Raw genomic sequence first — 25,136 nt, 5'->3', positions numbered from 1 at the left:
TGGGAGAGGACTTTTAACCTCTCTCCTTCCTGTTCCCACAGTGGTCAAAGGGCATCCTCCAGGTGGCCGTCATGGGGGACGTGGTAGAAATGATCAATTTTTAGGGTTTTTTTGCCCGTTTACCATACCATAAAAATAGTACCGTATATACTTGAGTACAAGCCGACCCGAGTATAAGCCGAGACCCCTAATTTTACCATCAAAAACTGGTAAAACCTATTGACTTGAGTATAAGCGGAAGGTGGGAAATGCATTGGTCACAGACCCCCCAGTATGTAGCCAGCCAGCCCCCTATAGTATACAGCCTGCCCCCAGTAGTATACAGCCAGTCCCCAGTAGTATAGAGCACAGCCCAGCCTGCCCCCAGTAGTATACAGCCTGCCCAGCATTAAAAAAAAAAAAAAAAAAAAACTTATATACTCACCCTCCGGTGGCCACGACGTGCACCGCTGCTCCTCTTCTGGCTTCCGTGCCCGTCTTCTTTCTTCTGGGAGAAAAACATGGCGGCGCCCACCACGAAGTTAGAGAAGACAGAAGACGGGCGCGGAAGACAGAAGAGGACCCGCGCGGACATCGGGGGAGCAGCGCTGCACGTCGGGGCCACCGGAGGGTGAGTATACAAGTTTTTTATTTTTTAAATATTTTTTAAGTACATATATGTGTGTATTGACTTGCGTATAAGCCGAGGGAACGTTTTTTCAGCACATTTTTTTGTGCTGAAAAACTCAGCTTATACACGAGTATATACAGTATATTTTTATTCTATGGGTCGCCATGATTAGGAAAATACCTCATCTACATAGATTTTTTTTCCCCCCATTTTTACTGAATAAAAAGTAGTTCGGCGAGAATGTTAATTTTAGCATCATCGACTTTCATATGCATAGTTTTTTTTATTTTTCAGCTCACAAATCTGGTTAAGGGCTTATTTTTTGCGAGAAGGATTGTTCTATTAATCACTTTTTAGAACATTTTTTAAAGGGTATTAATTAAAAATTATCTTTATTTGGAGCGTTTTTTTTTTTTTTTTTTTACGGGGTTCACTGTGCGGGTTTAATAACTATTCTGTTTTATTATGCAGATTGTTACGGACACAGCGATACAAAAACCTGCAACATATTTTGTATTTTATTCAATTTTACTGAATAAAAACTAATTTGGAGAAAATCTTGTTCATTTTATCATCACCATCTTTTCATATACATAACCTTTTTATTTTTCGGTGTACAAATCTGGTTAGGGGCTTATTTTTTGCGAGAAGATATTCTTTTTAGTGGGCTTATTTTAGAGTGCGGAACATTTTTTTAAAAGGTATTAATTAAAAGATCTTTTTTCTGAAATTCTTTTATGCGTTTTTTGGCCTCCGGCGTTTACCAGGTCCGGGTCCAGTAATGATTCTGTTTTATTATAGATTGTTACGGACGCGGCAATACCAAATTTGGTGTTTTTTATACTTTATTAAGTGTTTTTATGGGAAAGTGCTCGGTGCTGCCCAGAAGTGGGGTTAACTCTTGCGATCGGAGTCGGCTCCGATCGTCGGTGTTAGCCGACAGCCACTGCTTCGGATGTCGGCTCGGTTCGTGAGCCGGTGCCAGAAGTGGGACGTTATAGAACGTCCCCATGCGGGAAGTATCTTCCCGCAGGTACGTACTATAATGTCTTGGTGCGCGTAGGGGTTAAAAAGTTTGTCCAACTGCTGAATGTGAACTCCGTGCTGTGCCAGGTAAACATTTGTTTCTCATTAACTATAGTTAGTGCAATCAGTGGAAACCGGTTCAGTGTCATTTGTTTACCATCAGTCCCTCCATCACAATCTGATTCTACAGAACTTTCCCCATCTCTCCTTGTGCTGCTCTCCTCCCCCACCTTTCAACAGCACCATGTCCTCTGTGCAGATATTTAACCCTTAGTGCTCACACAGCACAGGCTATAGACTTCATGTACAATTGATTTCTGCCACTTACTACATGTTCCCTGCTTCTTTATGTGATGGAAGCTGCTAGGCTGTCACCATATACATCCTGTATGTGCACTGTGCATGTCCCCTGCTCCTCCATGTGATGGAAGCTGCTAGGCTGTCACCATATACATCCTGTATGTGCACTGTGCATGTTCCTCACTCCTCCATGTGATGGAAGATGCCAGGCTGTCACCATATACTTCCTGTATGTGCACTGTACATGTCCCCTGCTCCTCCAGGTGATGGAAGCTGCCAGGCTGTCACTATATACATCCTGCATGTGCACTGTACATGTCCCCTGCTCCTCCATGTGATGGAACCTGCCCGGCTGTCACCATATACATCCTGTATGTGCACTGTGCATGGTCCCTGCTACTCCATGTGATGGAACCTGCCCGGCTGTCACCATATACATCCTGTATGTGCACCAGGCAGTGTTCAATGGATTTACTTGTGGTAAACTAAATGGATTTGAAGCCAAATTACTTTGAGAGAGAACACAAGGCATCATCGGATCTGTGGGAAAGCTACCTGGCCTCAGCTTGAGGGCATAGACAGACAGACATTAATCTCCGCCCACTTCACCTCTGTTGAGAAAGATTTTTGTCAAACACTTTCCGAACAGAAAATGCCACAACTTTGGAAAGAAAAGGACGAGCAGCACGAAGTAGGCATCGTTCTGTTTTGTTTTTAAAGGGAGAATCACATATAAATCATTCATTTTTACAGTTACGCTTTAAGTGTCCCCATGAACTGCACCACAAAAGTGATGTGAATCCAGCCATAAATTAGTTTCTCTAATACAGCGACACCAGTACAAAATATTGAGAACAGACAACTCAAATAAAAATGGAAAAGCCTTTACTGCTTAATAAAAGCATCACATTTACCCCCTAATGTTGTGTGTTAAGAAATGCTCCCCTTCCCCATATCAAGTCTTCTTAGAACATTTTTAGATTATCAACATAGAACAGCTTTTTTTTTTTTTTTTAAATAAATAGTCTTTTTATGTGCAGAAATCTATTTCTTTGTTCTTATAAGAAACACATGAATCTTGGTGCCGCCGACAGTCTCTGGTGGGGAAGATGAGCTGCCAGCGATTGTTACTTAGGCCATTGTCCTTGGTGTGAGCCGCACAGGTCTAACATGGGTGACGCGCAGTCTCAGTCACAGTACATAAAGTTCATCTCTAGATTTCATGTTTAATATTAGGATATTTTCTAAGCAGTTTGTTGACTTGCTGTGGGGGCATCCAGCCTTCAGGTTTTTCCTCTTTGGCACCCAATTTTCGAGCTTTCTACAATAAAATTAAAACAAAACCTCTGTCAGTTAAGTTAACACTTAACCATTAAATATATATAGATTCAGAGAGTTTACAGAAAACAGGCAGTAGTGAGAATATACACTGATAGATCATTATCTGCTAAATGTCCCAATAAACAAGAATATTTCAGCAAAACCCGACTCTCATAGGAAGAACAGGAGTTGTGCAATTTAACCAACTAATCCTTTATGCCCTCAAAGGTGGGAAGTCATCCTCCTCAAGTCCTGATGTTCCTTACTGTCCATAACCAATTTAGCTCATTAAATGCAATTATTTACATTTTTGAAATAAAAGGATATTCTCTATCCGGAGATAGAGAGCAATTCAGTGTGCAGGCAAGAGAAGCTATTCATTAGGAGAATCCAATCAGAAGATTCATGGTCGGATCCAGGGACAACCAAATCTGATAGACAGTTTGGACTTAATATCGATGAAATGCTGTATTTTTTTTGTTAATAACAGTGAATTACAGAATATGTTATTTTGTTTTCCTAAGTATAGTTGAGAATCTTCTCTTTGTGGGAATACCAATTTAAAGAGGACCTGTCACCCCCGAAAAGTACCCCCACCAAATATGTTCCCCATAATCCTGTCCCCAGCCTCTTTACATTTATTTAATTTTTATTACAATTTGTGTGTGCAAACATAGTAGGTCAGATCGTCGTACAGGTCCCCTAGAAGTCGGCCGTATTCATGAGGGGGACGGCTGACACACCCCCTCCAATTGTTGCACAATCGCTGTCATCTTTATTGACATCACATAGAGCCGGCAGCGATTGCGCAATACATGCGCTGCTGCCAGCGATTCTTACAGGTCCCTGACTGACAGGGCGTGAAGGGGGTGAGTCGGCCGGCCCCCTCATGAATACGGCACGACTGCTAGGAGACTTTTACGACGATCCGGCCTCTTATTTGGCAAGAGGTCGGATCGATTAAAACTATGTTTGCACACACAAATTGTAATAAAAATTAAATAAAAATAAAGGGGCTGGGACAGGATTAGGGGGAACATATTTGGTGGGGGTATTTTTTCGGGGGTGACAGGTCCTCTTTAACTCCAATTCTCCTCTGTGATAGCAACAGTGTAGAACCACAGCATGCACCCATTTCTGCCGAAACACCTACCTCCTCAGAGTGGTTGTGACAAGGCATCTCAGCCAGGAATAGAGGAGATGGAGATAACCTTTTAACTGCAGCCATGGACAGCCCCACTTGGCACACTACTAGGCTGGAGCCCTGTGGGTAATTTATTGGCCCTAAACTCTATGACAGCATCCTGCACGTCTTGTACTTCAAAAATAATATATAAAGACAAAATGAATTATCTACCTGTTCTCGTGCAACACATTCATAGAAATCCTTGACTGGGTTTGAACAGGCCGTGTCACTGAAGGCGTTTTCCTTCCAGCACGCCATTAGCACAGACATTTCCGTTATACAGGTGGCCTCTGGAAAAGAAAAAACACAAATACAATAGTAAGGAAATTATATACCAGAAGTTTCAAGAGTATAGACTGAACACGCCATAGGTGTAAATGTCAGATCACCACTGCTAGAGCTCAGTTATCACTGTGAAGGTGAATGTAATATCTGTAGAGGTTGTGTACACCAGGCACCATGCAGCAAAGCGGATGACAATTTGCCATAAGTCATTTAAACGCTGCGAAATGTGTTGTTGCATAATTGCTGCAGATTTCAATCCTCAATATTGCATATGGTGAAATTCCTAGTGAAAACAGCAAAAAGTAACGAGCAGCAGATTTTCACTCAATATTTGAATTTGCTTTTTTAACGTTGCAAATTTACGGCAGATCTGCCGTTTCACCGCTGCTTTTGGTGTATATGTAATGACACATATGACAGATCCTTGCAAAAAATTTAGATCTGTGTCACCTGACTATACCTGCCAGTCAGAGCAGAGGTGGAATCCACTTGCAGTCAGCGCCCTCTAGTGGCAGGTTTCACATCAGTTTATGTAGAATATTTCAGACCATAAGAAATGAAAACGAAAAGTCGACCTTTTATCGTTATTTGCCGTATAATCAATAAAAAGATTTGAAAAAGAAAAGGTCGTCGGCATACAATTTTATACACAAGTTTAAAAATCTAAAAGTGAAACATTTAACCCCTTATGGACCAGGTCAAGTTCAAAGTATCAATAGGTTTACAGGGGAGGTGTCATTAGGATGACACTGAAATATGTAAAACAGTCCACAAGAAAATGGTGCAGATGCATTTTTTTTTTTTGCAATTTCATTGCATTTGGAATTTTTTCCAGCTTTCTTGTATATGGCATAGAATATGAAATAATGTCACTAGGAAGGACAATTTGTTATGCAAGAAACATCCCCTTATACAGCTTTTATCGCATTTTTTTAAATTGGGAAATAAAAAAATAGAAACACAAAAAATGAGAATGGTCTGGTCCTTAAAGGTGTTTTCCCACAAAGCCAAGTTAGGCCGCATCCACAGGATAGGGCCTAACTTGTTGATCAGTGCCAAGACCCCTGCAGATCGCGTAAACGAGGAGTCCAACCAACCCCTCCCCGCTTCTCAGACTAATGGAGCAGTCGGCCGCACATGACCGTTCTGCTCCATTAATCTCTATGGAGCTGACGGCGATCACCAAGCGCTCAGCAATTTCATCACCGTGTCCGAAAATGCCCAATCAAAATATAACAAACGTTATTCCTGACTGCGCATGCTTGGTGACATCACTGGCTCTCAGGAACTGCTGAACCCAGGAGAGGGAGCGGAATAGAATCACAGGTGAGGAAGGCTGAGCGCCCTGTGTTACGTGCACAGGAGTGGCTGGTGCTAATTTGCATCAGTGCCTGCAGGGTTCCCTTAGCTAAATGTAAGTGTCGCTGTCATCAGAAATTGTCTTAATAAACCCGTATGCTGTCCAGCAGCTGAGCAGCTTCTTGAGGAGAGCTTGACTTCAGTGTTAAACTCTCCGTCTCCCTGACTTTATACATCCAACTTACATCTCACCTCAAAGTTGATTTTCCAGATGATGCCACAGCACTGAGGGTTATGTACAGGATAGGGTCCATAGGTTTGTTCTTAAGCTGAATTTGTATGCAAGTCGAAACTGAATATTTTATAATTGCAGTTTTAAATATTTTTGCTGTAATGGGACCAAGGATTATCAATAAAGCTTCATCACAGACACCTTACAGCTGAACAATTGCAATCTATGACTATAGTAAAGCATTTAGAGAGCTTCACCAGAGGTCATAGGGGTCCGTCTGTAAGTCGGGTGTCCTTAAGTAGGGGACCACCTCTACTGGTTGTGGTTTATTAAGCCAATTTCTGATGACATGTTCCCTTTAAATTGAACTGTTCTAAGTGGTAAATTTCATTTAAGGGGTTAAAACTTTCAGGTGTTTTTTCTTTGTGCTAGTTGGAGGATGGAGTTTATTCCATATCACACACAGGACTTTATTCATCAGGTGGTCCGGTCCTAACGCTGCCAGGATGTGCCCATGCGACGCGGTGACCTCAATAACGTTTGCCAAGGTTTTTTTTAATTGTGCAAAACTTAGAGAAATTAGAGAGCAACTACAGAACTGCAGCGTTTCAGTTATCGCATCAGCCAAGATAATAAACTTCTGAGATTTAAGCCATAAAGTCCTTTTCAACTTATAAAAAAGTCACTTATTTTTCCCTCCCAAAAAAAGTTACATGAACCCCAAAACTGTTGAATAAAACCCTTCAAGTTGTCCCGTAAGAACAGCCTGGACTAGCGCTGGTCACATAAAGCAGTACAAGGATCTGCACAGGATCCTGGGAAAGCTGAATGGCATCCTGCTGAAGTGTGCTGAGGTCACTCAGCTTTCCCAGGTTATGAAAGTATAGAACAGAGATGTCATGTACAGGCTGCGACATGTGATCGGAGCCTCCGCTGCTTCTCCACCTACCTCCAACCTTATACCTCCGGTTAGCCACGGCGTCTGCCAGCGCCAATGGCCGCTTGGGTTGCAGGACGGGCTTCCCATAGCGCCGGCTCACCAGCTTGGCCACCTTCTCGTTCAGAAGATTACCCTGAGACGCCATGACAGTCAAGGGCACCGCAAAGGACCACGGGAGAGGAAAAGGTAGAAGCCCTGCGTTCTGTCTCCGCCCCCCCCCGCCTTCTCGTGACGTCACGCGCGCGCCCCCCAGCAGCTCCGGGTCGCGCGCAGCAGATTTTGTTCGCACCGTGAAATTCTACATAAAATCCGCGCTAAATCCTGTTTTCATTCAATACTTTTTTTTTTTTAATGTGCGGATTTGCACATTAAAATCTGGGCTGTAATATAAGAATTTGTTTTCCCCCCACAGCCTGTGAAACTTTTGCAGTTGATTTTCACTTACATTGTCTATGGATCACTAATGGTTCTTCCTCCTCACTCATATACAATATATACAGTCTCTTCTCACAGTTATGACAGATTAGGCTGTGTTCACACCAACGTGTGTATTTCTGTGCTGTATGAATCTGTATATACGTGACGATTGACCACGTATGGCGGCGAATCTATAAAATACAAGGGGCTGGCAAATGACGGATGGCTATTGGCTGGCGGACCGAATGCTCCTCCTACTTAGGTTACATTCACACGAACGTATGGGGGACGTATATGTGTCCCCCATACACGGCAATGGGTGCACGGCGCCGCAGGACATTTCCTATCATTCCCTGGAATGCGGCGCATGTGCCATACATCGCTGTGGGGTGGGGGTGAGCGCCATCGTGTGAATGTAGCCTAATTCTGGGTACTGCACGTTTATAAGACAGCATACAGTGCATACCCGTATGGTGCTCATATTTTACATATTCCCATAGACTTCTATGGAAATATCTAGAACAAAAAAAAAGGAAAAAAGCAGTAATAGAGCAACACTGTTCATGCCTTAAATAATACTGCTCACCGGATGTATTTATGCTGAGAGCATAACTACTGATCCAAATGTAGGTGGTGTAAAGTTGTCTTAGTAAAGTGTTACAGGTCAGCTCCTCTCCTCGGACCCTTTGTGCGCGGTCACACGGTGCGTTTTGGTTTCGTTTTGAAACGCATTAAAACGGCTTAGATAAGGTGATTTGCATTACATTACTTTACTATTAACATTTGCATTTACAAAACGCAGTGTAAATGCAATGTTAATGCATGTGTTAACAAAGCATTAACAAACTCTAAATGCATTGTTAACACATGCGTTTATATCACGTTTACACTGCGTTTTGTAAATGAAAATGTTAATAGTAATCCAATTAGGCAAAGCACCTCATCTCAGCCGCTGTAATGCGTTTCAAAACGCACCGTGTGACCGCACCCATATCCAGGTCAGTTGGAGATCTGTTTGAGCGCTCCTTGTGTTGTTTGAAGGACATCTATAACCAGGATGAAGTTCTAAATACAAATGAGACTGAGTGGCTCCAGGCTCCATTGGTGTTAATGAAGCCTGGAGCCCCTCAGGCTCATTTGCATACAGCCTTTCATCCTTGTGGTAGATGTCCTTTAAGATCCTTTGTGGAGTATAAACATCAATGTTCCGCTTCTTAAAGGAAACATACCACTACGGATCTACTTATTAAGGTAGATCCGGTGGTAGGTGCATCTAACAAATGTAAGGATAGCCCTTTTAGGGCTAGTCCTTTACTCCCCTCTATCTTTTCTAATCTTTAATCAGGGTAATATGCAAATTTTCTAAAGAGGCTACTGGGGGGTGGAGTAGCAGGAGCTGAGGCTACACCGTGCGGCTACTCCACGCCCCATTAGCCTCTTTGATCCTCCTACCCAGACATCTTCAGCGTGCAGCTACAAGGAGCTGTGTACACTCGTCCATGAAACCGGAGTTCTGCGCATGCGCAGTAGCTCCGGCTTTGGAGCCGAGATCGCGCAGCCGCTGGGCTGTGTTCATGTCCAAGGAGCTGCACATTGAAGATGTCTGGGTAGGAGGATCAAAGAGGCTCAGCCTCAGCTCCAGCTACTCCACGCCCCAGTAGCCTCTTAAGCAAATTTGCATATTACCCTGATTAAAGATTAGAAAAGATAGACAGGAGTAAATGATTAGCCCTAAAAAGGGCTACCCTTACATACATTAGAGGCACCTACCACTGGATCCACCTTAATAGGTAGATCCCTAGTGATAGGTTTTCTTTAACTCCTTAACGCTCTGCGCCGTAGCTCTACGGCGCAGAGGTATAAGGGATGTATGAAGAGGGCTCACGGGCTGAGTCCTCTTCATACAGAGGTGGGGGTTTTTGCATTTTGCACAAAACCCCCACCGCTAATAACCGCGGTCGGTGCTAGCACCGATCGCGGCTATTAACCCCCTAAACGCCGCCGGCGCCGCGCCGCGGGCGCCGCCATCTTTTTTTCGATCGCCACGCCCCCGAACGTCATCGGGGGGCGGCGATCGGTTACCATGGTAGCCTCGGGTCTTCTTTTGACACGAGGCTACATGGTTTATGCAGGTTCGTTACAATGAGCCAGTGGCTCATTGTAATGTATAACCTGCAAAAATGCCATATATTGCAATACTGTAGTATTGCAGTATATGGTAGGAGCGATCTGACCATCTAGGGTTAATGTACCCTAGATGGTCTAAAAGATAGTGAAAAAAAAAAGAAAAAAAAAAGTTTAAAAAATAAAAAAAATTAATAAAATATTAAAAGTTCAAATCACCCCCCTTTCCCTAGAACGGATATAAAACATAACAAACAGTAAAAATCACAGACATATTAGGTATCGCCGCGTCCCAAAATGCCCGATCTATCAAAATATAAAAACGGTTACGGCCGGCGGTGACCTCCGAGGCGGGAAATGGCGCCCAAATGTCTGAAATGCGACTTTTACACCTTTTTACATAACATAAAAAATGAAATAAAAAATGATCAAAATGTCGCACAGACCTCAAAATGATAGCAATGAAAACGTCGCCTCATTTCGCAAAAAATGACCCCTCACACATCTCCGTGCGCCAAAGTATGAAAAAGTTATTAGCGTCAGAAGATGGCAAAAAATTTTTTTTCTTTTTTGTACACATTCGTTTAATTTTTGAAAATGTATTAAAACACAATAAAACCTATATAAATTTGGTATCACCGCGATCGCACCGAACCAAAGAATAAAGTAGGCGTGTTATTTGGAGCGAAGAGTGAAAGTCGTAAAAACTGAGCCCACAAGAACGGGACGCACGTGCGGTTTTTTTTCAATTTTTCCACATTTGGAATTTTTTTTCAGCTTCGCAGTACACGGCATGTTAAAATAAATAACATTACGGGAAAGTAAAATTTGTTACGCACAAAATAAGCCCTCACACAGGTCTGTACACGGAAAAATGAAAAAGTTATGGATTTTTGAAGTTGGAGAGCGAGAAATGAGGCGAAAAACCCTCCGTCCTTAAGGGGTTAATAAAAAAAAATTTTTATTGATAAAATCAAGTACAATTGTTAAAAACAATGGCCAAATAGTTATTTTGTATGTAAGATGGAACAGGCCCTATTGAGTTCAGTTGGTAGCAGTGCAAAAATTGATCAAGCACTCGGAGAGGGAAAATGAAGTTGCTTCACTCTTATTTAACCGCTTAAACACCAGGCCCTTTTTCATTTTTGGGTCTTTATTTTTCTCTCCCCACCTTCTAAAATCTATAACTTTATTATTTTTTCATGTGAAAAGCTGTGTGACGGTTTGTTTTCTGCGTAACAAATTGCATTTCATAGTGATGGTATTTAATATTCTATGCCGTGTACTGGGAAGCGGGAAAAAAATTCTGAATGCAGTGAAAATGATGAAAAAACACTTTCTTGTGGGCATAGATTTTACGTCTTTCACTGTGCGCTCTAAATGGCAGGTCTACTTCATTCATTGGGTCAATACGATCACGTGGATACCAAATTTGTATAGGTTTTATAATGTTTTCATAAATTTACAAAAATTAAAACCTCCTGTACAAAAAAAAAATTCATAATTTTGCCGACTAGTTGCGCTAATAACATTTTCATACTTTAGTGTACTGAGCTGTGGGTGGTGTTATTTTTTGCAACTTTTGATGACGTTTTATTTTTAGGACTGTATGACCTTTTGATCACTTTTTATTGAATGTTTTATATTTTTCAAAAGGGCAAAAAAATGCCCTTTGGGCACTACCGTATTTTTCGGACTATAAGGCGCACAAGAAATCCTTTGATTTACTCAGAAATCAAAGGTGCACCTTATAGACCAGTGCGCCTTATATATGAACCGTACTTACAGACAACAACTGCCTTGAACTGCGCACAGGTTTCCACCTGCTGGTCATTCATCCTTATAATCAGGTGCGCCTTATAATCCGGTGCGCCTTATATATGAACTTAGGCATTTTAGCAGGCATTTATTGATGGTGCGCCTCATAGTCCGAAAAATACTGTATTTTCCGTTACGGGGTTAAACACAGTGAAAAAACGTTATATTTTGATCGGGCATTTTCGGACGCGGCGATACCTAATGTGTTTATGATTTTTACTGTTTATTTATATTTATATGACTTCTAGGGAAAGGGGGGTGATTTGAATTTTTAGTTTTTTTTAATATCATTTTTTTAAATCTTTTTTTAATTTTTTACTATTTTTCAGACTCTCTAGGGTACTTTAACCCTTGGTTGTCTGATTGACTCTACCACTACTACTGTATGGCAGTATATGGGGATTTTGCACACCATCTATTATAACGTGCAAATCGCACATTGTAATAGATAGCCTAAAACATGTGTGATAGCCTAAATCATCTTTGTGTGATCCGAGGCTGTCATGGCAACGGATTGTCGCTCCCCGATGACGTCACAGGGAGCGACGATTGGAGCCAAGATGGCGGCTAGCGGGTTTTAGTGACAGGTGTTTGCTTCATTGCGGAGCAAGCACCTGGCGAGTATGAAGAGGGCTCAGCCGGTGAACCCTCTTCATACTCCCCCATACGCAATAAAACATACAGGTACGTCTTATTGCGCTATGGGGTTAATTATTTATAACAGGAACATACAGAGGTAGTAATGTGACTGTGCCCATTGACTTCTATTGGGCACATTCAAAGTGCTGTGAAAGCACCCTAAAGCACTGCATCCCCACATCGGGAACCTGCCGAATGCCTGCACTGCAAAAGATAGAGCATATCCTATTCCTGCTCATCATTTGGCGGGACAGACACTTCCTATGGAGAATGGCAAGGTGACCTTGGCTCATCCACTACTGTCAGTGCCACAAGCCATTGCTTGTGGCCCTCAAAATGCATGTGTGCATGAAGCCTAAAATTGTAAGCCATGGTGACACAGTTCCTTAGCTAACAATTGACCATTACATTGATCCATAATCCAGGCCCCATAGACTGCTGTGGGCTTATACTTTACTTACTTATATTAAAATGTTTTCTCTTGAAAGCGTCACATGCAACCAGACTGTATTTTTGATCATTCACTTTATGTATTTTTGATCTTGTTATGAGGGAAATGGTTATAGTTCATCAACGGACATTTGTCATTGACTGTAAATATCATTAGCTAATGGAGAAGCCTCCAGACGGCGTCTCATTGATATACTGACATCATCCTCCTCTAGCGTCAGGAGCAGAGAGCTGGCAGGGAACTATAATAAAACACTGAGTGCTTTGTGTCACCAGTTATGGATCAGGAATTAGAGAACTTCTGACAGATATCAGGGGGTTTATAAATCAGCCAAATATAGTACCTATAAATTACCCTAGGACAGGGATTAGAGATGAGTGAATCCGAACTACAGGCTATATGTCCGGGTCACGCAGAATACACCCAAACCCAGAACTTAAAGTTCGGATCCGCTCATCTCTAATAGGGATATAACATAAGACCTGACCACAGTATGTTCTTTTCTGTTTTTACAGCCTTTTCATGAACATATACATGTTTATTTCTTCTAAGCCTTTAAGTAAACCTACCATTTGATCTGATGCATTATGAAGCAAACATACCTTGAGAATGCTGTAGCTACACTGATGCAGGATCATATCTTGGTTAATCCCTGAGCTGAGTGGGTTTGCTGAAAAAACAATTATAATATTCAGGACCTTGGTCAGGCAGGGTCCCTAGACAAAAAAGGAGGTTAGTCAAGGCATGACTAATCAACCTGAGCTGGATGACTCATATACAGCAGCTGGGTAATGGTGCAGCAATTATTCTGCCTTCAGGCACAACCCAGAGATTACATCATCCTCTCCTGCAGAGAATAACTAATGTGCTAGGAGAAGGGCCAAAGCAGCCATAGAAGCGACAGAGCTTCATTATCATAACGTTATATCTGTTTTATCAGCAAAACCACTCAGCACAAGGATTAACCAAGATATGATCCTGCATCCGTGTAGCTACAGCATTCTCAAGGTATGTTTGCTTCATAATGCATCAAATTAAATGGTAGATTTCCTTTAAATTATGTTATTCATGGCCTCAAATGTTAGATTTCCTTTAAATTATGTTATTCATGGCCTCAAATGTTATAAAGAAGAAACATTTATACTCCACTATGGCCTCATGCACACAAATGTATATTGTGGATGTGTTTTTCTATGGGCTGATACTCACGACTGTAGTTTCCATGGTCTATGCATGCAGTAGAGGATTATAATAAAGGCGGTTTGGGCGGTAGCCCGGGGCCCAAGCCTTACGAGAGTCCATGGCCACCCACCAAATTTTATACTGAGAAGAACCTTCACCCATGAAATCCTTGTACATCTGTTCCTGCTCTAAATACCCATGTATAGTATACAACAGCCATTTCAGGAACTTTCACAGTCCTCCAAAGGTCCTGAAACCAAAGATTGAAAGCAGACAGAAAGGGCGCATCCTCCATTCCCTATGAAACTTGATTCTAGTACCATATGTAGGAAGTGAATATCAGAATTGTATGGTTTATAATATTCATACAGCCCAGGGCCCATGGCAGTCTAAATCCACCCCTGCATGTATGAGCCCGTATGTCCGAGCTGCAAGCTCAGAGAAGGTCCTATTCCTGCTTGTGTTTGCCAATGACACTTGGGCTTGTTGTTTTTGACCTGTGAAAAGCACAGATAGCCCAAGACTGAACTTTGTAATGACCGCCGCTGGTATTACTCACATTTTTTTCCATTAACTTTGATGCAAAATGTCAGTTTTTCACTCACCAAACCCTGATCGCTCCCTGATCAGACACTGACGTGATCTGCAAGGCGAGTGTGGAAGGGGCCTTAGGGCAGTGATGGTGAACCTTTTAGCGACCGAGTGCCCAAACTGCAACCCCAAACCCCCCTCTATCGTGAGGTGCCCACCAAAAATTAACCCCTTCCCGACGCGCGCCGTACTAGTACGGCGCGCGCCGGGTCCCGGTGCATGGAGAGGGCTCGCGGGCCGAGCCCTCTCCATAGCCGGTAAGTCTTTGCTGCATATTGCAGCAAAGGCTTACCGGTAACACCCGCGATCGGTGCTAGCACCGATCGCGGGTGCTTTCACCGCGATCGCCTCCGGCAATGCTGCCGGAGGCTTCAAAAAGATGGCGCCGCATGGGCGCCGCCATCTTGGCGCGGATCTCCGCTCCCCGATGACGTCACGGGGAGCGGTGATCCGTTGCCATGACAGCATCGGGCCTCACGAAGGCCCGAAGCTGTCTCGTTTTAACCTATTCATTACAATGTGCTATCAGCACATTGTAATGAATGAGAAGTAAAATCCCCATATACTGCCATATTGCAGTATGGCAGTATATGGTGGGATCGATCAGACAACCTAGGGTTAAAGTACCCTAGGGAGTCTGAAAAATAGTTAAAGTAAAAGTAAAAAAAAGTTAAAAAAAAAAAAATTATATTAAAAAAACCTAAAAATTCAAATCACCCCCCTTTCCCTAGAACTGATATTAATATTAATAAACAGTAAAAATCATAAACACATTAGGTATCGCCGCGTCCGAAAATGTCCGATCTATCAAAATATTATAACGGTTTTTCACTGCGTTTAACCCCGTAACGGAAAATAGCGTCCAAAGTCAAAAATGAAAACGCCATCAAAAGTCGCAAAAAATGACACCACCCACAGCTTCGTACACCAAAGTATAAAAAAGTTATTAGCGCCAGAAGATGGCAAAATCAAAAAAAAAATTTTGTACAGGAGGTTTTAATTTTTTTAAATGTATGAAAACATTATAAAACCTGTACAAATGTGGTATCCCTGTGATCGTAGCAACCCAAAGAATAAAGTAGACATGTAATTTGGGACGCAGAGTGAAAGCTGTGAAATCCAAGCCCACAAGAAAACGTCGCAAATGTGTTTCTTCACCATTTTCACTGCATTTGGAATTTTTTTCCCGCTTCCCAGTACGCGCAATGGAATATTAAATACCGTCACTACGAAGTGCAATTTGTTACGCAGAAAATAAGCCATAACAGAGCTCTTTATGTGGAAAAATAAAAAAGTTATAGATTTTTGAAGGTGGGGTGTGAAAAATGGAAGTGAAAAAACTAAAAAAGGCCAAGTCGTTAAGGGGTTAAAGCAGTAACTTATTGCTCCCTGTTTCTTTAAAATATCACTTAAAGTAGTATCTTTTAAGTTGCTTGGAACTGCAGGAAAATTCTTTGAGTCCTGTCTGGTGTCCTGAGGTGATGGCCCGGGTGCCCACAGAAAGAGCTTGGAGTGCTGCCTCTGGCACCGGTGCCATAGGTTCACCACCACTGCCTTAGGGGATCCACTCCTGTATAGTTTTCCTGGGCTGGCACCTGACAGCCTCTCTGGCTATCATAAAGTATGGTAGTTTACACACTCACAACTTTTCCCTTCCCTCATCTCTTTCTTTCCCTAACAAAGTAACTAGATCTTACAGGTGGTGCACATGGTGAGTGTATATTATAGTGTGTGAACACAACCCTTTGTTCACATAAGAAGTTAGTAAGTTCCCCCATGGTTTATCATGCTGTGACGGTAGATTTCCTTTAAAGGGAACCTACCACCACAAATCTACCTAAATCAAATCTACCCTTTTAAGGGCTATCCTCACGTCCCATTGATCCACCTACCACCCGATCTACCTTTATAGGTAGATTTGTGGTGGTAGGTGCCCTTTAAACGACATTAGTTTACTGATGGTAAATGTGTCCTACTAAGCAGTTCCTGAGGAACTATACTTCTCAGGTGTTCTTTTATTATAGGCCCATTCAATGCAATATAGAGTTACAAATATTATGCTAATCAGTCTGGGGGGGTCTGGCTATGTCACCAGAGCGCCTTGTCCACAGCCGCTCCATGCATTGTGCACAGACAGGACTTGTATTGTAATGGGGGAGTAAATAAATGATAACACAAGGCGCTCTGAGGCTCTCTGATGACATAGCTGGAGCACCCCAGACTGAGGAGCATAGTTCCTCAGGAACTGCTTAGTAGGACACTCCTTTAAGTGAGAAGACAGTCAGGCTCAGGCATACAGGCTGTTGTGATCTATGATATTGGTAGCATAAAGAGAATATAAGTATTACACAATATAAGCCAGATGTGGGCGATATCAGTTTGTCTTCTGTCCTCGCTTAAAAAATACCCTTAAAGAGGTCCTGTCACCCATAATTTCGGCACTAGGAGCTGCTTACTAGAGTAAGCAGCTCCTAGTGCTGAAACAAACGCCGCAGTGTTAGAAGGATAGCTTTACCGGAAACCTGGTTAGGGGCGGTGTCTGCCGCATGACCCTATGGATACATCGGACCTCTTTGCGAGCGGTCCGACGATTACATTGTACTCCGCCGCTGTGTACCCCTAACCACGCCCAACCCGCCCCCTCATGAATACATTTACATTGTACTCCGCCGCAGTGTAAGATAGCGTTATCGGAGGTTTATGGTAATTCTATCCTTCTAATACTGCGGCGTTTGTTTAAGCACTAGGAGCTGCTTACTTTAGTAAACAGCTCCTCGTGCCGAAATTATGGGTGACAGGTCCTCTTTAAAGAGGTTTTACAGGACTATGATATTTAGGGCCTATCCATAGAATGGGACATCTTTAACACAATGGTGGGTGGGAACTTTAGCATAAACACAAATGCTTGACTTTGCATTGTTTTTGGTAGCATCGATTGCATGTTAACCTTAAAAAAGGTCTGTAGCTCTGAGACCGAGCTGTATATTGCTGACCCATCACATTCATTCATTTCCATACAGCTAAGATTCAAAACCAGCCCAAACCATAGCCCGGTGTGGATCTGTGTTTGGAATAAAGCAGCCATATTTTTCAACTGCTGGAAAACCCATTTAAGAACAAAATAATTTTGAAAATCATCACACACATATACTAATGTTCATTTTTAATTTATAAAAATGCTTTGGCACCAGGAAAAAAATGACCACGGGGGGCATATTCATCCTTCTAAAGAAGAACTAAAATGGGTCATGGTGATAAAAGTCCTTAAAGAAATGTTTTATTTTTGGTGTTCAGCGGTTCATGTTTCTCTTTATATACATTTCATGCATGAAATCCCAAAATTTATCCTGACTTGTTTCATTTCGTATTATCATGGCAGAAAGTGCTTCTCCTTGATCAAAACTTTGCCAATAATCTTGCATCCACATCTGCTTCCAGCTACAAAGCACAAAAAGAAAAGATGGATTTTAATATAAACGTATAAAGCTATAAAACATGAACAATAAGCAATGATGGATTTTCATGAGAAAACAAAGACTTGGATAATTAAGTTTCCAACTTATTGGCCAAAATTTCACGTCTTCTCAGTTAGACTGTATATAGAGCTGAGTGTATTGATTCCAAACCAAGAATGGGTTAAAAAAAAACACAGAACAGGTGTACATTTTTCCACTATACGTTATCTGTCTGCAGTGTCCACACCTGGTTTATTCCTAAGAACACCAATGTGCCAAAATCACAGGTCATTAACACGTGAATAAAACCTCAGTGTGAAATGTGTCGCCGGCCCTATTGTGCAGCAGTTAAGAAGGGATGTGGTTACATTTGGCAGACCTCTGAAATGATAAATGATTTCCTGTACAAATACCCTTGAAAGTCTGCTCTGATATTAAGAATTTCTATTGATGTTAAACAATAAAAAATTTCCCTTACATCCCTTCCTCACTCAATACCACCCCTGGTTGAATTTGATGGAAAATGTTTCTTTTCCAGAGAACACTCCTCACCCCTTCACTCTCCATAGGAAGCTGAACAGCTATGCTGGGCAGGAATAGGACCTGGCCATCTTTTGTGGCGCGGTCACATGGCTCAGACACGATGCAGTGAGACATGGTGTGATCATTGCACCGTGCCCATACATAATGCACCTCTACGTGTGCATGGAACGTAACCATTTAACAAAACTACACGACTGTAGAATACAATGGGGCAGATTTATCAAGTGTCTGAAAGTCAGAATATATCCAGTTGCCTATGGCAACCAATCACAGCTCAGCTTTCATTTTTCCAGTGCTCATGAATATTTTAAAGGGGAGCTGTGATTGGTTGCCATGGGCAACTGGAAATATTCTGACTTTCAGACACTTGATAAATCTGCCCCAATGTACTCCTCTTTGTTACATGAATATGAACCAGTACTAAGGAATTATATGTAACGGTGATGTCTAAAGAAAAAAACATCCTTAATAGGATATATTTGCCTCATACAGGATATATTTACATCATAAAGTTTGATATTTTTCTTTAATATTGTACATGACCACCTTCCCATTAGAAAACTTGTCCTTGATGTGCAGTTTAGATTCTCCATAATCCAGACCAGCATTTTCCATGAAGGGAATTAAAAATAGTTTCCTAGTGGACTGGTCACAGAGGACAACAATCCCCTTTATTCTGCTGTATAGAATAATTTATGGTTACTCTTCTGCAATTTGCATTGGTTTCAGTATACATAATATATTTGTATTGTGTGGGGGTGTTCATTAGGAGCAGCTGAACATACACCAAGAATTCCTCCAACATTTATTACTTAAAGGAAACCTACCACATAAAAGTGGTAGTTTTTCACACAAATACATGGCACCAGCTCAGGGTGAGCTGGTGCCGGATCATATTATCATTAGTATAATAAAGCCAGTATGAAAGATTTTAATGTTAGTATAACTTATATCTCGGCGCATCGCACCAGGGCATGGCGCACCATGCGCGCGCCCGTGCGTGCGCCTGATTCTGAAGTGCCGGAGAGCCGGTCACGTCACCGAGCTCTCCGCCACACTTGTGCCTGCGCAATTTAGCACGGCCCGTTTCCCCGTGCAAAGTTGCGCAGTGCCGGAGAGCTTGGTGGCATCACCAGCTCTCCGGCACCTCAGAATCCAGTGCACGCACGGGCACATGCACGGGGACACGCATGGTGCGCCATGTCCTAGTGCGATGCGCCGAGATATAAGTTATACTAACATTAAAATCTTTCATACTGGCTTTATAATACTAATGAAAATATGCTCCGGCACCAGCTCACCCTGAGCTGGTGCCATGTATTTGTGTGAAAAACTACCACTTTTAAGTGGTAGGTTTCCTTTAATACACATACAATGGTATAAGTTGCACATAAGCCCTCGTGTCTTGCAGCAGGCAGGTAAATATAATCATAAAGATGCATGGAACATATTTGGAGATTTCATCACTTCTACAACAGTGGGATATTTTATTCTACCCCTCTACAATATTCCTACCCCTAGTGAATATGATGGCACATAGGACAGCTGTGTTTTTTGTTCCATGACGTGGTGCTCAATTTTGTATATCTGCTAATATTTGCACAAGCTTATAAGCGTACACATACAGTCGGGCGTTCTCAGGGGATGTGTCCAAAATGGAGCAATTCCATATTGACACGTGTAGAGGAAGATCCTGTAGTATTATATCACACTAATATTTAGCAAGTTAATTTACAATAATGACCTATGGGGAACCAAGTCTTCTAGAGCTGGGGGCCACTGCTAAACCAAAGGAGTTTGTTATTCTTTCTTTGTTCTTGCCAATGAGTTGCATCAGTTGTTTGTTTTAGATGATACAAATACATAGTAGACTTTAGTAGAGGTTAGTAATGGAAAGGAGCCATGATGGAAGCAAAGGAAATGTCTTTTTATATCTGTGGGGAACTCAAACTCTTAAAGGACATCTACCTGCAGATTACTAAAGGAAATAAAAGAGATGAGGCAGCACTCCTGGAAAAGGCTGGGTGTTTATTCACCCAATGTGGAAGGTGCGACGCTTCAGCCCCCCAATGGAGCTATTTTCAAGCATTTCCTTTGGCAATCGTTTGCTTACCTTGGGTCCGGTCAGCGTCGGCTTGCACCCACACTGGGACCCTAGTCCCCTCCTTCACTGTACTGCTCTACCTTCACAGTTGTACCTGCAGTTTACTGGTGGTGGAGTGTCCTAAATAGGCTGCTTGTTATGTCTAGGGGATGGTGGGAAAGTGTTTTACGTGTATTTCTGCTTTTTTAATACCAAAATAATAACTTTGTAAAAGTGGTGGAGGCGCTCAGGCAGACGGTGCCTGAGTGCCTCTCGGCTTCCCTGGACTTTAATACATTCACTTTAATGTCACTACCATAACTCCCATGGTGCTTCTTGAAGATAGTTAAAGTAATTGATTAGAGTTTTACCTGTCATCTTCAGGGAGCTCGTCTGCACTTCCTATACCAGGTACAGGCATTGGACATCCCATGTGATTGTACTCTGCAATGTGAGGCACTGGAGCTGGACTTTTCCCCTGGGTCTTCTTATGTTTCCTCTCAGCTCTGACTCTGGCGTTCTCCTGGTCACATACAAAGCATTCAAAGCCATTGAGGTAGTTGGGTGCGCTCATATCATTCACTCCCCATTCTCGTTTCTCCATACTGTTCAGCAGTAGATGGTTTGTTATCCCACCAGGTTTCTTGTACTCTAAGTATTTGAGGTAAGCTTCATCATCCTTGTCTAAAGAAATGATGAACTCGGACAGGTCTTTTGGTGTTGCAAAGTCATCAATTAATATGATGGAGTGGTTGTTGGGCATCCAGTCCTTAACTTTAGGGGATCCTCTGTAGATTGGAATACCTCCTATGTGCATAGGCCGCCATAGTTTTTCTGTCATATAGTCAGTACATATTGCATTTTCCATTGCCAAGTGGAACTTGTATCTTGCAGTAAATGCCATGAACTCTTGATCTTCTGTGGTGGCTGTTGACGTGTCTTCCAGTCTCTTGCTCGGGAATTGCCGATTCTTTAAACACTGTCCATATGAGTCAATCTAACACAGTAGAAAAAAACACTGTTGAGTTTTAATAAGTACATAACTCTTATTCCCAAGGAGCACAGCAGAGCAGGTGGATAACTACTTCTTGCGGGCAGCATGGTACTCTTTCCCACAATAGGGCCTAACTTGCTGATCGGTGGGGGTCTCAGTGGTGAGAACCCCACAGATCACGAAAACTAGGGGTCCGGTGGCGTCCCACATACCTCAGTAGGGCCCCTAGTTGCTCCATGAGAGTAATGTAGCAGATGGCCACGCATGACCGTTCTGCTCCATTAATCTCGGCAATTTCCGTCAGCTCCATGATGAGTAGAGCAGAACGGTCATGCATGGCCATCTTCTACATTACTCTCATGGAGCAACTAGGGGTCCTACTGAGGTAAGTGGGACCCCTCGTTTTCGTGACCTGTGGGAGTCTCATCACTGAGACCCCCACCGATCAGCAAGTTAGGCCCTACCCTAGGGCCTGACTTGAATTTGTAGGAAAACCCCTTGAAGGTCTTTTTTTTTTTTTTTTTGTATATGTACCCCATTGATCCATAAAGTGGTGTGGAGAAGCTTATGGGGGATATTGTTTCCCATAATCATTTTCTTTTAGGGACATTTTATTAGGGACAATTGCATTTCTATATTGAATACAGACTGTTTTTCCATTGTGATATTACAGTGCTCAGAGTTCCTGGAAAGCCTGGAAATCAGGCTTGGGTGATTTCCAACAATGGTTTGGGTGATCACCATTGTTTTGGTCAGTGTGGTTGGTCCATGAAACAAGATACAGCACAGTCATGGCATTTACAGACCAGTCACGGAAGTGTTAATCTACCCAATCACTGATGGAAACTACTGACTGAAATGCTATTGTTTGAAAGTTGTATTTAAGGAATTGACTTAAATTCTTCATCTAGACGATCAGCTGTTCTGGGAGGACTGGGAGCCGAAGCAATTGGTGTCCCTCTTGCAGGCGGAAGCAGCAACCACATCTATTAAATGGAGGCAATGGTTGTAATTATAGATTCCGCCCTCAACGGGACACTGAGCCAACAGTCATCCACTCCTTTTAGTTTTCACATAGTTTTTAAGTGTTTGGACCTAGGAGGTTACACCCATTTAGTATGCCTATGACATGGATTTTCTGTTGCAAAAAAATTACAAACACTTTCTGCATAAGGCCTGCATCACATGGCAGTATTCTGTTCAGTATTTTTCATCGACATTTGTAATCCAAAATCTGGAGTGGAACATTAACAGCAAAAGTATTGTAGGTTGGTTGATTAGATTGTGAGCCCCATGGGGACAGGGACCGATTTGGGAAGCTCTGTGCAGCGCTGCGTAATCTGTAGGCGCCAAATAAATAAAGAATCAATAAGGAAAAATACAGGCAGTCCCCGAGTTACGTACAAGATAGGGTCCATAGGTTTGTTCTTAAGTTGAATTTGTATGTATGTCGAAACTGTATATTTAATAATTGTAGTTCTCGAAAAAAATAATTTTTTTTGCCCCAGTGACAATTTGAGTTACATATTTTTTTGCTGTAATGGGAGCAAGGATTATCAATAAAGCTTCATTACAGACTCCTTACAGCTGATAATTGCAGTCTGGGACTATAGTAAAGCATCCAGAGAGCTTCACCAGGGGGCAGAGGGGTCCGTCTGAAACTATGGGTCGTCTGTAAGTTGGGTGTCCTTAAGTAGGGGACCGCCTGTATTACCTTTTCAGTGCATTTGACTCAACAACTGACAAAAATTCTGCTGTGTGACCAAAATTGACTTTAAATTCAAAATATTTCAGATTTAACAGGAACCTGCCAGGGCCCATACGGTCCTGTATGTGGTTTAGGGTCCCAAATGGACCTGACAGGTCTTTTTTAAACTCTTGTAATGAAATGTGCAGCAAATGTAGGTCCCACGTTGACATATGTTTATTGGATCAATTCATGTAAGAAGACTAGATATCCAATATCTATAATAAAGAAGAACCCCCTATTCAGCTAAATTCAGCTTAATAATATATCAAATCAGCAATAATTTCTCGGTGCTTACCTGAATGTACTTCATTAACTCTTTTACATAACGGTCTCTGTCCGATGGGACATCGCAGTGGGACTGCATGTATAATATGGGGGCATACCCTTTTTCACGCCACTTGTTTTTTTCTCCTACCGACACAGCGGGGTTCTGCAAGTACCCAATGGTGGGCAGCCACTGCAGGGTGAGGGGGTAATCAGACTCTCGCCTGAAGGTGGCAGTGTAGTTAAAAAGACGAATTCCTGGCATATGTGAGAGAACATAGTTGTTCATCGGAGATTCCTCATGAAAGAGCGCCCACGTCTGGTGAGGTAATCTAGGCAGCGGAGCTTCGTATGCTCTAAAGTCTGTGCCATAGAAAATGATCGATTTTGTCCTTTTGTGAAGTTTCACTCTCTTATCTTTGGTCACCATGCAGGAACTTAGAGGACAGTCTATACGCTCCGTGTCCCCAGGAAAGTGAGGGAACAGATTCTCACTCCACCACAGAAGAATGGGCAATTCTTTATTGCTTCTGGTATCCCTGTTACCTGGACCACGATAAGAGTCTACCATCACTGCACCTAATCCAGCGGTGGAGAACGCACTAGATGGCTCAAAAACAGACTGTTCCCATCGTCCGGGCATTGCGACTATGTTTTGCTCTATAATTCTATCCTCAGGAAATGGGTCGTCGTACGCAGGATGTCCATGCATCAGGTCTGAGGATGTGTCTTCTATTATTGAATCCATCCACGTTCTTTCTCCTTCAACAATGTCCAGATATTCGGGACTGTCCCATTGTTCAGGGTCAGTAACAGCAGCGGTACAAGTCAGTAAAATACTTCCGATAATAAAGTGCCAAATTCCAGAATGTGTCCTCATAGTCCTGGGGCTATATTGCTGCACCAGGCAGTGAGTGCAAGAGACAGCGGGACATCCCATGCTACTTAAAATCCTAAGGTCAGGCACGTTCATGCATGAAACCAGGGTCCCCAGAAGACTTGGCACTGATGAGATAGAATATATATTGTATAAATGGTCCTACCAGCAGTCCACGTGCACAAGGCTCCCATGTCCTCACCGGCAGCTTTCCTTTTTGCAGCAGGGTTGCATCAGTCTGTGCTTTGTGTATTGCAGGAGGAAACATACGGACACCGAGCACCAGCAGGAAGTTACATGTTACTGGAACTGCTGCCTCTTGTCTATGTGGCTGAATAGAGTTGCTGCTTGAAACAATGACATCACGGTCACATGACATGTATAGGGGGGAAGGGGAATGTGCTCCATGCAGAGTATTACAAGTACTAGCCAGAATTTAAGATCCAAAAGTATAATAATAATTCTTTTATTTATATAGCGCACACAGATTACGCAGCGCTACACAGATTGCCAAATCATTAAAAAAAAGTAAAAGCAAAAACATAGCCATTATTTAACCCTCTTGCTGCCAGTCCATTCTTTTTTGTAGTTTCATGCTATATCCAGTTTACATCATAAGGGACCATATTTTCCAATAGTGATGCAAACTGCAGAGTGCGCCGGATTATTAACTACTGGTGCACGGTCTTCAATAATCTGAATTCTCAGATCATGCTCAAACTGAGTGTAGCAGGCATGTGCCACAATTAT

The 25,136-nt window shown here is 42.4% G+C and overlaps 2 protein-coding genes across 2 annotated transcripts; both read right to left on the bottom strand.

The window, feature by feature from the left end:
• Window positions 1-2,804: 2,804 nt before the first annotated feature.
• CHCHD1 (coiled-coil-helix-coiled-coil-helix domain containing 1) lies at window positions 2,805-7,399 on the bottom strand. Its single transcript, XM_072130027.1, has 3 exons — window positions 7,208-7,399; window positions 4,614-4,732; window positions 2,805-3,257 (listed from the first exon to the last, which is right to left on the bottom strand). Exons 1-3 carry the CDS (start codon window positions 7,341-7,343, stop codon window positions 3,150-3,152), a joined length of 363 nt encoding a protein of 120 aa, XP_071986128.1. The 5' UTR covers window positions 7,344-7,399; the 3' UTR covers window positions 2,805-3,149.
• A 10,172-nt stretch (window positions 7,400-17,571) lies between these two features.
• On the bottom strand, window positions 17,572-24,758 carry FUT11 (fucosyltransferase 11). The gene is made up of 3 exons (XM_072130010.1): window positions 23,541-24,758; window positions 20,873-21,498; window positions 17,572-17,858 (listed from the first exon to the last, which is right to left on the bottom strand). Exons 1-3 carry the CDS (start codon window positions 24,480-24,482, stop codon window positions 17,711-17,713), a joined length of 1,716 nt encoding a protein of 571 aa, XP_071986111.1. The 5' UTR covers window positions 24,483-24,758; the 3' UTR covers window positions 17,572-17,710.
• Window positions 24,759-25,136: the final 378 nt, after the last annotated feature.

Source organism: Engystomops pustulosus, chromosome 11 (assembly GCF_040894005.1).
Source record: "Engystomops pustulosus chromosome 11, aEngPut4.maternal, whole genome shotgun sequence".
Lineage (NCBI taxonomy): Eukaryota > Metazoa > Chordata > Amphibia > Anura > Leptodactylidae > Engystomops > Engystomops pustulosus.
The sequence above is the reverse complement of the archived record's forward strand: the minus strand, read 5'-3'. Positions and strand labels throughout refer to the sequence as shown.